The sequence below is a fragment of the Strongylocentrotus purpuratus genome, unplaced genomic scaffold, assembly GCF_000002235.5.
Source record: "Strongylocentrotus purpuratus isolate Spur 01 unplaced genomic scaffold, Spur_5.0 spur5_scaffold_21, whole genome shotgun sequence".
In the NCBI taxonomy this organism is placed as follows: Eukaryota; Metazoa; Echinodermata; class Echinoidea; order Camarodonta; family Strongylocentrotidae; genus Strongylocentrotus; species Strongylocentrotus purpuratus.
Genome location: NW_022145607.1, coordinates 37597218 through 37612530, shown reverse-complemented (window position 1 = coordinate 37612530; position 15313 = coordinate 37597218). Strand labels below are relative to the sequence as shown.

At 37.5% G+C, this 15313-nt stretch overlaps 1 protein-coding gene across 1 annotated transcript in view; it reads right to left on the bottom strand.

Moving 5' to 3' along the window:
- The window catches only part of LOC100889793, a 47719-nt gene that overhangs the window by 23629 nt on the left and 8777 nt on the right, over positions 1–15313 (bottom strand). Inside the window, exons 4-12 of the mRNA XM_030994384.1 lie at positions 14515–14628; positions 13691–13804; positions 10564–10677; positions 9369–9482; positions 8236–8349; positions 6524–6649; positions 4617–4736; positions 3650–3760; positions 2626–2751 (exon numbers count right to left, since the gene is read on the bottom strand). Coding sequence (XP_030850244.1) covers positions 2626–2751; positions 3650–3760; positions 4617–4736; positions 6524–6649; positions 8236–8349; positions 9369–9468 — 697 coding nt within the window. The 5' untranslated portion in view covers positions 9469–9482; positions 10564–10677; positions 13691–13804; positions 14515–14628. The remainder of the gene's footprint in view (positions 1–2625; positions 2752–3649; positions 3761–4616; positions 4737–6523; positions 6650–8235; positions 8350–9368; positions 9483–10563; positions 10678–13690; positions 13805–14514; positions 14629–15313) is intronic.

Sequence of the window (15313 nt, the reverse complement as noted above, 5' to 3'; positions counted from 1 at the left end):
TCGACAGTCCGGAGACATATCCACTCGACAATGACACCTCTACAAAGTGAGTATCTTTATGTTTTGATGGTTTGTTTTACCTGATTGTTAAAAAAGCATTGAGAAGCGTGTAAGTAAGCAACCAGGAGAACGGTGGCTTTAAGTCCCCTCCAAGGGAATCGGTAATGAGGATTAATGAAAAAGGATCTACGATCCTTCATACGATTTTGGGGGTATTGTAGGAGGCTTCGATGTTTGTGTTTACATTATCTAAGAGCATCGTGCCATTTCTTGTATTGTAATCGCAGGCCAAATGTAATCTAGGCATCACCATGTGTCTGCAGCTGCGGTAAGGATGTAGGACAATAATGCATGGATTACACTTGGCCTGCGATTAGTCTACGAAGCCCGTGTCCTGCGCGTATCTCCAGATAATGTATACACAAACATCATAGCCCGTAGACTCCTGCGATGCCCCAAAAATTGCACGAAAAATCGAAGACTAATTTATCGTAAGGCGCCCTGGGCAAATGTAATCTAGGCATTACTTCTGCTAGTTGCTTGTTATGCCTAGGTCACATTTGCTCTACGGCTAGAATACGGCAGCCGTACGCCTCTGAAATCGAAAGATACTTGCAGCGGCCACGGCCAGGATAATAACGCAGAATTATAACTTTTTGTCATTTCTAGATTCGTCGTAGCAATTAGACAAGCCTCAGCCATGCCATAAAGCGGTTCCATGGTGACTATACGTCAGGTGTACGGTGGCCTTGCATTTGCGATGCGACTGACCTAGGGTCTTATGAATTAAAATTGACTTTTGCAGAACCCAAACCAATTGCGGCTGCCGCAGGAATTCCATGGGCGCCCTAGGGCAGCCTTAAGGCCACCGTGCGTCGTCACTTCAAAGGTCATACGGCAGCCGCCGGTTTTCTGTCACCACAAATTCAAAATACGCCGTGCAGCTACCCCAACATATTTGACCGCTACGGTATATGACAGTGGGAATGCTGCGGTGGACCTGTAATTACTATTGGCCGTATATAGTTTAGACCGCACAGCCGCCGAGGCACATGTGACCTAGGCATTATTCTTACGATCCCTCGTGGGCGCCTTACACCCTCCATATAAACATATTAATTGTCTTCCTTTCTCTAATATTTTGATGAAACGCGACAGCTTCCACGTGAGGGGGAAACTCTTTTAGACGAGGATTAAGAGTCGAGAACGGTACAACGAATCGTCTTCTTTCTCTAATAATTCAAGTAAAACGTCTAAGCTTCCGCGCTTCGCGTGGGGGGGGGATTCAAGAACAGTACAACAAATCATCTGCTTTCTCTCATAATTTAAGGAAACGTCAAAGCTTCCGCGGGAGGGGGAAACTGAATTCAGACAATTAGGGTTAAGTGTTGCGAATGGTACAACAAATCGTCTTCTTTCTATAATAACTTAAGGAAACGTCTAAGCTTTTGCGCTTTGCGCGGGAGGGGGGAAATTGAATTCAGGCGATTAGGGCTTATTAAGAGTCGAAAACGGTACAACAAATCGTCTTCTTTCTCTAATAATTTACCTAAACATCTATGCTTCCGCGCTTTGCGCGGAAGGGGGAAAACTGAAATCAGATAAGGGTTAAGAGTCGAGAACAGTACAAAGAAGCGTCTGCTTTTTCCCATAATTTATTGAAATGTCAAAGCAAATTCAGACAATTAGGGTTAAGAGTGGAGAACGGTACAAGAAATCGTTTTCTTTTCATAATAATTTAATGATTCATCAAAACTTCTGCGCTTCGCGCGTGGGGGGGATTCATTCAGACAAGGATTAAGAGTCGAGAACGGTACAACGATTCGTCTACTTTTCCTAGTAATTTAATGAATCTTCTAAGCTTCCGCGCTTTGCGCGGGAGGCCTTTCACCGCTTGCCTGCTCTTTAAGTGATTTGCTTAAACACTACCGCCCTTCCCTAAAATAAGATCCTACCTACGCGCCTCCATTAAATATATAGCTATGATGTGGACTGAGTTGACAAAATAATTTTTATATTTATGTCGTCGAGAAAAATGACCATTTGCGAATACGCAAGTACTATAGATACTTCATTGGAAAAGCAAATTGGCCTTCGGCCCCCGGGTTTATAGGGTTAAATTTGTAGATATTGGGACATTTAATTTTGTTGGTAATCCTTGGGCGCTACACCTCCCCCCCCCCCCCCCCCCCTCCCACTGAAAAAGGTCTAGCGACGCCCCTGACTACAAGAAGCCCTGGGATGCTCGCCAAAAGCCCATTTAACGTTTGCAAAAAAGTACTACTGCTGCACGTATTACCTACCTCCATCAAATACCATAGCCACATGCAGGGATTACTGGGCAGGTAGGAAATGCTCTTCAACAAATGTCTGATGCAAGGATTGTCTGCAAACACGGTGTAAAGCAGACACAGAGCTAGAGAGGCGCATATGGCCAGTTGTTACCAGGGCTTGATACCGACAACATCCTAGACTTTCTGTGTCTGATCTTTGGCAATATGTCAATAGTCCTAATAAACCTTCGAACGGATGACATGATGTCACATTATTTCCATAACAATATACTAAAGTTTGTAACGTTTGGACAGCAAATTACCAACAAAGTCTAGCTTGGACTTTACTTACCGTTACACGTTGTGCCATCATGATGAAGCTCATATCCTGCTGTACAGGAACAGTCGTATGATCCGGCAATATTGGTACAATTCTGACTACATGCATTCATGTCTGCTGAACTACATTCGTCAATATCTGCAAAATCAAAACAGACACAAATGATGCCAATAACAGAGGGTTTTAGTCCTATGTTCTTAATCCTACTCTTTAAATGAATTGGTGTCGGACATTATCACATTATCACAATTAAAAGCTTAAATAAAGGTTGCAAGCTGTCAACCTGTGAGAACGACAGCTCACAAGACTTCTGTAAAGCAATCTGAGGCTCCATGAACCCAACATTCAGTCTTGTGAACTGTCGGTCTCGTTAGGATGTCCGCCTACTCCTACTGCCTACTGGGCTGTCGGTGTACTGGGATGCCAGGTTAGGTTACACGATCTTGTAATTTTTGATAAAAACATTATTTTGTCAAAGAACCCGGTATCTAAAGGAATGAAGGAAGAAAGGTTAGAAAGTTATAAAGAAAAAAAAGACTGATAACAAGACTTTTGTTGTTTTCAATAGAAGTTCATACAATTCTTTTACACAGCTCGTCTATACACCTCACTACCAAAGCTACCAAATTTTATACCGAAAGCCTTAAGTTGAGCATATTAATTCACCTGGGAAATCTAGAGAACATCTTAACATATGAATGTTAATAAGTTGGCCAAAAAGTTGGCAAATATAGTTGACAATATTCTATTCGATGGGTAATTGATAACGTGGTTTTACATGAACCACGTCCGAAAAACACTAGTGCGTGAAATGTATTATTTCTGTACATCGATGGATATACCAAAAAAATAAATCATTGGGCATAATAAGCTTAACACATGATCTCAACATATAATTAACAACAACATACTTTGCATCGTTCAAGGAGCAATTACAGTGAGAGCTGTATTTTACCAGGTCGGTTGTTCAGTATTTTGAAAGAGACAAAGTGCAACAAATTATGACTTGCAGGTATAGCACTTATGAAGTCATTACCATTGTTACATTGGAAGCCAAGCCAACCAGGCGAGCAAGTACAGGAATAAGAGCTGAGGAGATCAGTGCATACTCCATTGAAACATGGATTTGACAAACACTCATCAATTTCTGGAAAAAATGAGATGAAAATGAAAAATAAATTTCACAATATACATGTACATTGTAAATCACAGCATGCTTCCAAATTGTGACTTGTATTTGTGTGCTAGTGATTTTTGAACAGAATAGGAAGAATTGTACTTCATAATTGCATATAATTCTCTTGTGATTAAAGATGGAGTTGACTTCTGGTCATGCTATTTTATTGTGAAAGCATCGATGTGGAATCGACCACAAAAGGTTGATCATCTAGCATATAAGAATATTTTTTGTGTGTATTGCAAGGTTCTGGAATCATCAAAATGATAAGAAATTTGGCCAAGTCTTGGTAAGATACAAACACTGTACACAGAAAGATGTATATGGGACTACGTCACAAACACGTGGCGTAAAAATCCTACCCCCAGTTTTACGATGTTACATGACATATTTCGAATATGAAGGCATTTGAAGAGCCATGCTTTTCAGGGAACATGTCTTATATGATGTTCTTCCACACTTGCATAATAAGAATGATAATGCTCACAAATTATTTTTTCACCTCTTCCCAGAAAGTGTCTTTAAGACCTCACTTTAAAAACTTTTATGTATTGTATCAATGGAAATGTTTAATGAAATGTGAAATACATTTACGTTTATGGGCAATAAAGTGCATTTGGAAGAATTTTACTTAATAAATGTAACTTTTATATGAGATTTTATTGTGTCAATTATTTTGTTTTAAATCTCCAACTCTATTTCCTATCTATCTCCTTCATTTCATTTCATTCATAGGCTTTTGGATATCCGATTGGGAGGAGGGGGAGGAGGAGAGGGGTGGATGTGCCCCTGTACCCTTGAGGATGTGCCACTTGTGTATTTGTACCATTACATGTCCTCATATCGATATCAAGACTGTATCCATCATTGCACGAACAGATGTAGCTGCCTTCAGTGTTTGAGCATTCTTGACCGCAGTCACGGACTACAACACATTCGTCCACGTCTGAAAAATTACAAATGGAAAAAGAGTCGCCGTAATATCGACTGAACATTATGCCTAGGTCGCATTTGCCGCAGCGTTCCCACCGTCAAAAACGGTTGCGGTCACATATGTTAGGGTAGCCGCACGGCGTATTTTGAATGGGTGGAGAATGTGCAGCTGCCGTACGACCTTTGCAGCGATGACGTACTGTCGCCTTAGGTCATCCCTGTGACGGCCGTACCTTTTTGACATATACTAAGGCAGACGCAAAGAAACCGCAAGGTGTCCACAAGGCGGCCGAAAGGGGGACTATACGGCGACCGTGCGGCCAGACTGAAGCTGCTGCTTCTCCCCCTGAAGTGTGTAAACGCAATACTACCGCAAGCCCGACGTACGGTCGCCGTTGACCGCTCTACTGCGTGGCTACGGCGTGTGTAATCGCTACAGCGAACCTAGAAATGAAAATAATTATAACTCCGCGTTATAATCCTATGGTGACCCGTACGACCTGTAAAGATAGGGATACGCCCTGAGTGACCTTGATGCCACAGCAGATTCTCTGCGGCCGCCGCAAGTGTCTCTCAATTTCGGGGGCGTACGGCCGCCGTATCCTAGCCGTAGAGCAAATGTGACCTAGGCATAATCCTGCGGCGGCCGCAGAGAATCTCCGGTGGCCTCAGGGTCACCCCAGGGCCTAGAGGCGACCTTACGTCATCACTTTGAAGGACGTACGGCAGCCGCAGATTTCACAAATTCAGAATACGCCGTGCGGCTACCCTAACATATGTGCCCGGGGAAATGCTGCAGCGGTCCTACATATAATTACTATTGGCCGTAAATACTTCAGGCCGCACGGCCACCGCGGCAAATGTGACCTAGGCATTAGGACAAGATTTTCACACAATCTTACGTCTCTCTACTTTCATTTACAGATTCGATAGTATACACTTAAAATTATTCATGTGCTGTTACTATTTTATTTGCTGAACGGGTAAATAATGAGTCACAGTTTTTACATAATTCTCATGTTTCTGTAACTTCAAGTTGCATTGCAGGTTGAATATATTCGTTGTAAAAACTGGGAGTACTCACAATGCTGTCACTTATCAAACCAACAAAACAAAACTTAAGTCTTGCAGTGATTACAAGGTTAAAGGAAAATAGCATACAACTCTTAATTTAAGCAGGAAACCGGTGAAGCAGACTGGTGCAAGTTTGAACCAAACCGGGCAAGGATAAGAAAGTTATGTATTTTGGAAAGATGTAATCACTGTACGTATGGGAACTCAACTTCCAATTGGCTGAATCGACAATGTTCTGTGATGTAGTTCCGGACAACTATCCCATTTGTTCCAACACACAAATGACTCAAATGGCATTTTTTCATGACTCTGGAGGGTCTTTTATTTTTAAGGGACCTTTAATAATGTATTATCCATAATATCTTTTAGTACTGCCTCAAGGGAGAAAGCAATTGGGAGAAAACATAAATTATGATAAAGGCCTACACAACAAACAGGGAAGTTTGATTATTTCACAATCGACTGACAACATTTCCAATTTGATATTTGCATCGATTGATCTCATATTCAAGACAGTCAAACACCCTTATTATTTGTCCTATTTATTCCAAACTTTCGCAATTCAGTTTGTCTTTTTTATTTCTGCCTTTATACTAATAAACCAATTACAAGGGTTGGATTCCCCTTTAGCTTGATTAATATCAATATGGATGATTCGTCCAAAGTATTACATATTTTGAACATCCAAAACCAGGTTTTTAAACATCAAATTTATAAGACTAATACCTTGACACGATGTTCCATCTGGCTGAAGTTGATAGCCTTGATAACAGGCACAGCTATATCCCATACCCATGCCATTATCGATGCACTTCTGACTACAGTTATGACCCAAGGCACATTCATCCACATCTAGAATGAAGAACAAGGGGGGAAAGAAGGATAGGAAGAAGAAGAAGAAAAAGAGGAAGACGAGGAAGAGGAAAAGAGGAACAACAACAAGAACAAGGAGAGAAAACAAAAGAAAAAAAGAGGAAGAGTAAAAAACAGAAAAAGAGGAAGAAGAAGGAAAAGGAAAAAGAAGAAGAAGAAGAAGAAGAAGAAGAAGAAGAAGAAGATGAAGAAGAAGAAGAGGAGGAAGAAAAAGAACAGAAGAAGAAGATGAAGAAGAAAAAGAAAAAGAGGAAGAAGAAAAAGAAAAAGAGGAAGAAGAGGAAAAGAGGAACAAGAACAAGGAAAGGAAGAAAAAGAAAAGAAGAGGAAGAGAAAAAGCAGAAAAAGAGGAAGAAGAAGGAAGAGGAAAAGGGAGAAGAAAAAGAAGAAGAAAAGAAGAAAAAGCAGAAGCAGAAGAAGAAGAAGAAAAAGAAAAAGAAGAAGAAGAAGAAGAAGAAGAAAAGAAGAGTAAAATGTTATTACAAGAAATAAATATTCGAAAAGTGCTTTCAAGGCTCTCGTCAGTATTGGGTTAACGAATGTATGATCCATGTTTCAGTGACAATACTCTGCTCTCAATTTCGTACACATGACAGAACATTAACCATGTTGACATTGAACTCAAAATCATAACTAATTTCCATAAAATCAACATCCAAGTGAAACTTTAACCCTAAGACCAAAACAAGAAGAAGAAAATGAAGACAAAAAAAGATGAAGAAAAAGAAGAAGATTTCAGGAACATTTGAAGAAGAAACAGATGTAGAGGAGGAATAAGAAGGAAGATGAAAAAGAAGGAGAAGAAGAAGAGAAAAAAATAGAAAATGAAGAAAGTGGAAAAAGAAGAAGAAGAAAAACAAGAAGAGGAGGAATAATAATAAGAAGGGGTTTTAGGGACATATAAAGAAGAACTATGAGAAAAAGAATAAGAAAAAATAGGAAGAAAAAGAAGAAAAATAGGAAGAAAAAGAATATTTTAAAAGAAGAAAGGGAAGAAGAAGATAGAGAAGGAGAAGATGAAGAAAAAGATAGCTTTACCGGCATCAATATTATTCACAAAACAAACATATTTGCTGCTAGGGCTCCGGGTATTGGGGTAGCCAAGTTACGTTCCATGCTCCGGCGATAGTATTTTCGTCCCGCTGTTCAAGCCGTACACAGGGCAAAACTCCAACCTTAATTCAATCTTAAACTTTGGTCTTATAATATTCACTATCCAACCTTAGACCCAATCGCAACTCTTACCATAAACCTAACCCCATGACTCTGATGTAATAAAGCCCAACGCAGATGTAGGGTCATCGGGGTACCATCAATTGATGGGCTACCATACAACGAGAGGGAGGGGGGGGGAAGGATTGAATTGTTCTTGTTAATATATATATGTATTTAATATATCCGAAATATAAAGAATCATATATTCAGAAGCTGTCTTCATGTTTTTTCCTGGTTGTTTTATAAAGAGACTTTGAAACTTTTTTCCAGAAGATGTTGCTTTTGAAGGAGTGGTTAATTCTTGTGTTCAAGAATTACTTATATGCCGAATAAGTTTGATGAATAGTTACCTTCATCACATGTAGATCCAGTCCATCCCTGCATACACGTACAAGAGAAGGCATCTTGAAGATTTGTACAATTTCCTCCATTGTGACACGGTCTTACGTAACACTCGTCAAAATCTATCAGCGGTAAGGACAATCAAAATACATTCTGAGTCTAATTTAAAAATGGAATTTACAAAGATAATGCTATCAAAGCCTACACGCTTACTACACATTGTACAATATTATTTGTTTGCATACGAGTATTTCCCAGTATTTACCATTATTTGCTACTATTTCCCATTATTATCTATATAAGGCTTCCAAGTGGTACAATAAATCAGTGTATCTAATATCTTTAGCGCAGTACCGGGATGACAGATCAATATTGTTTTTGTATTGCTCTGTCATCCGGGAACTTCAATTGTCAATACGATATTGCTTGATTACTTATTTCTGTGTTTTTATTGTAATTTTAATTAAATATTTTCCACAAAATGTGACCCCTTTTTGCATATAAGCATGCAGGTATCAAATACGCTCTGATTATAACATTATTTTTAGCTGATAAGGCACACATTGACACGTTTTGTACAAATGCATTCTCATAGATGTTTGCAAAGATCGTGAAAATAGGGTATCTACTTGACTAGGTCAAAGAAAGTCAACATAAAGTCGCTCACACATGTGCAAGGTTACACTTAGATAACGTGAAACCCCACATAAAATGATATAACCGGGATTTTTTTTTAAATTGTAAGAATCCGGGAGATTCTTTGTGTGTGTCAGGATGTCAGGAGACAAATTTGGGAGGGTTGGCAGCTCTGCATCATGCCTTTAAAAAACAAAATTGTATTGGGCCGTCTAGCCTTCCGCATCAAATGCACACAGCTGAGAAAATTCAAACAATGGGTACGTGCGCAGGGTTGCTTGGAGATACAGAAGCAAGTACAATGCAATAATATACTCATTTGACAGGTTAGTCATAACAAATTTAATAATCGAAAAATTACTGAGAGAGAAATTATTCTAATCACGGTTATTGCAATTGATATTATGTGAAGAACTTTAGACCATTCACAACTTTGTATCTGCCAGAGCTTTCTAATATAAATATATATATATGTACATATTATTTTACAAGCGAATAGACTTGCCTTCCTCGCACCTCGTTCCTGTCCAGCCGTTTACACAGGTACAGGTAAATGCATTCTGAAGATTGTTGCATAAACCATCGTTAACACATGGATTTGACATGCATTCATTCACATCTACGAAATAAAAAATAAAGAAATGATACCATGTATTTCGCTCTAGTTTATTTGTTATCAATTGAAGGCAGGAAATTTAACTGACAACACTTTCACTGCTGTAATGGATTTTAAATTGCGCCATATTTTGGTGAAAGTGTACACAGATTGATTTCTGGTTCATGTACCCAATCATCATCACCACTGTACCTTAAGCTCAGTGATCATCAAGCGCACTCTTTCAGTTGGTGATGCACTGTGGGACATTGCTAGCAGTAGATGTCAGTTAAGTAAATCTGAAGTGGTGTCAGTAGAATACCCTGCTCTCATGTCTGTCGTCTTTTCATTGACTCAGCAACACATTGATTTGATTGTATATGTCATTTTTTCCAATAGTTCATGATTCTGAGAGTTACGAGAAGAAGAACTATGCCCGGTAAATATATTTTTCAGAAATGCCCAGCAGTCAATTAAAAATCTATACATGTAAATATATGTTCATCGCTTGGATACATTAGTTTCAAGCACTAATAATGCTACCAATGTATCATCATATTTAGTGATGTTGTTATCATGATTATTATTATCATTATTTTTTAAATATTTATCGTTATGAATGTCATTATTATCATCTTAATTCTAATTATTATTATTTATCTGACAAGGACATTAATTTTGTACGAACATCATCTTACATCAAATCAAAACACATACAAAGAGTTGTGCTTGAGGTTTTACATGCACAACAAAACATAATAATACAAATAATAATATTTGGTTCTTTTAAAGCGTATATCACATTATATCGTCATTACGGTATGTGCTACCAAAGAGCTTTGGACATTATTACTCCGGCTTTAGCATGGCTGCCATTACGGCGCTCTAGCTTTTCATATCATTTCATTTCAAGGATTTAATTCCTGCCAGATTCCCATTAATCTCAACTGGGTCAAGTAAACCAAATGTAGATTAATGTCTGGCCGAAGGACATAAGTGCCGCGGCGGGACTCGAACTGCGGACCTTGTGATCCACAGTCCGGTGCAATATCCACTCAACCACGACAGCTACAATGTACATCAAAAGGAAGGAAAAAATAGTCACCAGTTTGACATCTTGTTCCCGTCCAGCCAGAATCACAGACACACTGGAATGCATTCTCAAGATCGATACAAGACACTGCATTAATACACGGGTTAGACAAGCACTCGTCAAAATCTGCAAAGAAGGAAAAGTCAGATCATTCTTGGTAATGGTCGGAATATCAAACAATCAACCTTTATTACAGGTAAATGTGAACATAAAGACAAACAATTAATGCAATTTTTTATAACAAGATTAATATTTATATGTATTTCAAGAAAGCAAATATTGCACATGATACAAAACAAGACAATGCTCATGCCTTATTTAGAGCATGATGAAAGATAACATAAGACAAAGAGAGAGAGAAAGAAAGAGAGAGAGAGAGAAACCTATGACAAATGAAAATAGACATAAAATACAAGCTTATTAAAGAAAGCTAGTGCTTGGGCAGAGCTGTATACTGCACTTGATATTCAAGTTATTGTTATACAACATAAGTTTATATTTTAAGTTAAAAAACGGGTCATTAAGTGAAGTCCTAGATGTACGTGTGTTTGGTTGTTCTTCCTTTTCTCTCTGTCTTTCCTTTCCTTTTTGTTATACTTCGCTTGTTTCCTATAGGCCTATTTTCTAATTTTATTCCTTGTTTTGCTTTTCTATCATTTCTTTCTATCCTTATTTCTTTGTACATCCTTCTTTTGTTCTTTCCTCAAATATCTTCCTAAGGTAAGTTATTCTTTCTATCATTTTACATCTATCATTATCTTTCCTTATATAATTATTTGTCTTTCGTTATATTATGTATGTTTTTGTTTTTCTACCTATCCTTATGTAGATGTTTGTCTATCTTTCTATAAATTTCTAGCTATCCATATTCATTTCTTTATCTTTCTTCTCTCTTCCCTTATGTTTCTCTGTTTTTTCTTAGGTATTTCTTTGTTTTTCTTTCTATCATTTTCTTTGGCTAAATGATCGCCCGATGGTCATACGAGATGGATTCAATGGGAGATCAAAGAGTAGACAGAAATAACCGTCTAGTATGAGTCATTCTTAAATAAAACTGACATTTCACAACATTCCCCAATACACAGACGGCAACCCGACAAGACTTTTCCGGGTTAATCATTAATTTAGGATCTCAATGAGCAAGGTTTCGTAAGTCAAAGTAGATATTTCCATGTTATTTAAAAAAAAATAAGACCCAGTGTTATATTGCAGCCAAAGTGGATAATATATGAAGACGTAAAGAGTGAAAAGACTCGTTGCAAATCTCATTTATCTCGGTCCGGCCGAACCGAACCATTCGTTCCCTACACTACCCCCATATGACGTAATTCAGTCTATGTATAGAGGCGGTCAGAGAAGCAAGATGTGATCTCAGCAGAACAACCGTCGATATCAGGACTGAAGCTTTCGGTCTAATCAAAGAGATGATCGCGCTCGCTTGTTTGTTACTCGATCTATCCCACTCCAGCAAAGCATACAGCCAATGATAATGCGTATTGACCTCAAGCACTTCATACTTGCTGAGAGGCAGGTATAATACACAAATACACACACCACACAATTTGAATGTTTTAATTATTCTTTTTAACATCAGTAAGCTAAAAGGAATTGTATTTTAGGTGTTATCTATATTCTATTGTCACTAAAGTACAGATTATGAGTGAAATCAGTTGTGTTTTGTACAGAGGTGTTTGAAATGTTGAGAATCAATAAAACAGCGTTTAGTACACAACCAGGATAGCTATGTGTGAATCTATCCCACTCGGCCCGGGAGCATTAGTTCAAGATAACATTACACAAACAGTCAGTACAAGGGACTAGTGCATTCACAATTACAAAACAGTATGCTTGAAACCCCTCATCATTAACACTAATAGTTACATAAAAAAGTCAGTTAATTCCTGAATATGTGAATACTATCGCAACAGGTATTTACATCTGTCCATTTAGCTTACAACATAAAGTGGAAAAAAGGAGATTTTTTTCTGTGAAAAAGCTGTTTCAGCATGCAGGCGCCCTCATCATTTCCAAAAAAAAGAATGCAGACGATTCTCAGCAATCTTATAAGATTAGTTAGAATCCTAGTCTTCTCGTTATAGTTATGGTAATAATTTCTTCATTATTTCTTCATAATAGTCTAATTACCTTAATCCTAACTCTAAACCTAAAGCTCAACTGCAACCCTCAGCATAGCCTTAACCCTAACCATAACCCTAATCATAAAACCGATTTACAACCCTCAGTTTAACATTAACCCTACTTCTAACCCTAAATCTAAAATGTACCTGTGGTGTGGTCTAGCGCGTTGTTTTTTCAACCTTTGTAATAGTCACGGCACACTAATTTTTTAAAAACCTATTGCTAAAAACTAACTGCAATCCTAGCCTTATAATAATAACAAGTTGATGTACCCAGTGACACATCATTAGCACCATGCAATATGCTGTTATTTGTATGGCCCTGCAATTATTCGCTTAAAACAAAACGTGTTGGATCATCAAATATCTCTCAGCAGAACAGCTGGACAAGGTGATCCTTCCAAAACTATTTGTCATATTGCATATTGCGTTAGTAGGCCTACGTATTTGTATGTTTTTACACTCGGTAAATAAAGCCAAACCTGGCGTTGAAACAATTTAGTTTTTAAATTAGCTTATATATTTTCATTAAAACTTATGAAAAGACACGGACGGTGATTGGCTCAATACTTAGTTATCATATTGATATTCGATTCCAAAGAATTAGGTACTACATTTACAGAACAATTATTATTAAATTTCAGAGGGCCTATGTTATTTACCTAGTTCTGATATAATAATTTCGGTCACGTTAACCTCTGCCAATCAATCACCAGTAATATGATCATAATTATTTTCGAGAAATCAACTCAAAAGGTAGTTTCAATACCCAACTGTACATCACATAGAAATCACGTTCAGATTATAATAGGCCATTGTAATGCTAAAATATTTCAATATCTGAAGGACAAGGTTATCTAATCTGCCTTAGGTTTATTTGTTGAAAGTCTTTACAATTGTAATCATCCTAGAAGAGTACCCTTTTGGGGGCAAGAAATTAAAAAACAATACCTGACAATGGAAAATTAGTAATACGAGATGGAGAGGGCTTATAGTCCTACCTTCTTCACACGTTGTCCCTGTCCAACCAGATTGGCAATCGCAGACAAACGCATTGAACTCATCTTCACATACACCATCATTTCGACAAGGTCGAGATTCACATTCGTCAATTTCTAACAAACAGAGGAAGAGAACGTGAAAAAGTTAAAACAATTAGGCAGCAACCATTATTCAATTCACATGCTTGAGTACAATAAACTCGCAATGATATGATAATGACGATAGGTTTTTGTATAGCGCTCATGTCTGCCAGAATTGGCAGTTCATATGCAGGCGCTCCACTATTGATGGCTGATTCTCAATACACAATGATTGAAACCATTCTAGTAATATTAAATATAAATAGTGACTGTTTAGACGGGCATGGTTAAAGCTATTGCCTAAGCGATGTCAAAACTGTACTGTGCCCGGCCGAGACGTAGTTGAGCTGCAAAGTGCAGTCTCGACATTTAATACCAAGGTGGTAGTAAACGTGACCCCCAAATAGGCAGTCGATATTTATTTTTTACTTACCGCATATAAAATAATATGATATCGTGTAATGCATTCTTCGTTATGTAAACCAATATCATACGTATCACCTAATTCGTCTAAGTGACGAATTAAAGTCTAGTTATTATTGTTATTGTTATTATTATTATTATTATTTTAATATGAGTATTATTACCATCATCATTATTATTGATATTGTTATTTATTTGACAAGGACATTACTTTTTTGTTATGAACATCATCTTATATCAAACCAAATTACATACACAAATTGTGTTTGAGGTTTTACATGCAAAACAAAACATCAATAGAAAGGAAGAAAAATAGTCACCATCTTGACATCTTGTTCCCTCCCAGCCGGAATTACAGGTACAACTGTATGCATTCTGAAGATTGTTACAATGCGCTCCATTGGAGCACGGGTTAGACGAGCACTCGTCAAAATCTGCATAGAAGGAAAGGTTAGAACATTCTTTGTAATGTAATAAATATCAAATAATCTACATTTATTAGAGGTAAATATGCATATGGTACAAAAACATTGTTGCATTATTTTATGACAAGATGAAAACTATATATTTATAAAAAAGCAAAGACTTCACATAATAAAAAAATTAATAAAAGATCGTGCCTTAAAGCAAGATGAACAATAACTTAATACGAAGAGGGAGAGAGAGAAAGAGAGAAAGAGAAACCTATGGCAATTGAACATGAAAAAACAGCTTATTAAACAAAGCTAGTACTTGGGCAGAGTTGTCTACTGTGCTTGATATTTAGTTTTATACAATAAACATTTATAATCTAAATGAAACTCTAGGTGAAGTATTAGACGAGATCAATTTCTCTTCTTTTCTGTCCTTGATGTAGGCTACATGTATTTCTTTAGTTTTCCTTCACTGTCTATCCTTTTTATTAACAAAATGCAAATTTGAACTCGGTTTGTTTCCATTAATAACTCTGTATCACATTCAAAAGTGTTACAATGTGGGGTTCCTCAGGGTTTTCTCCTTGGTCCCCTTCTGTGCATTATATACATAAATTATTTCAAGAATTCCTCTGATACCTTTTTCCCTTTTTGTTTCCTAAGTTTGCAGCTGATTCTAACATTTTCTATTCACATCGTTACCCTC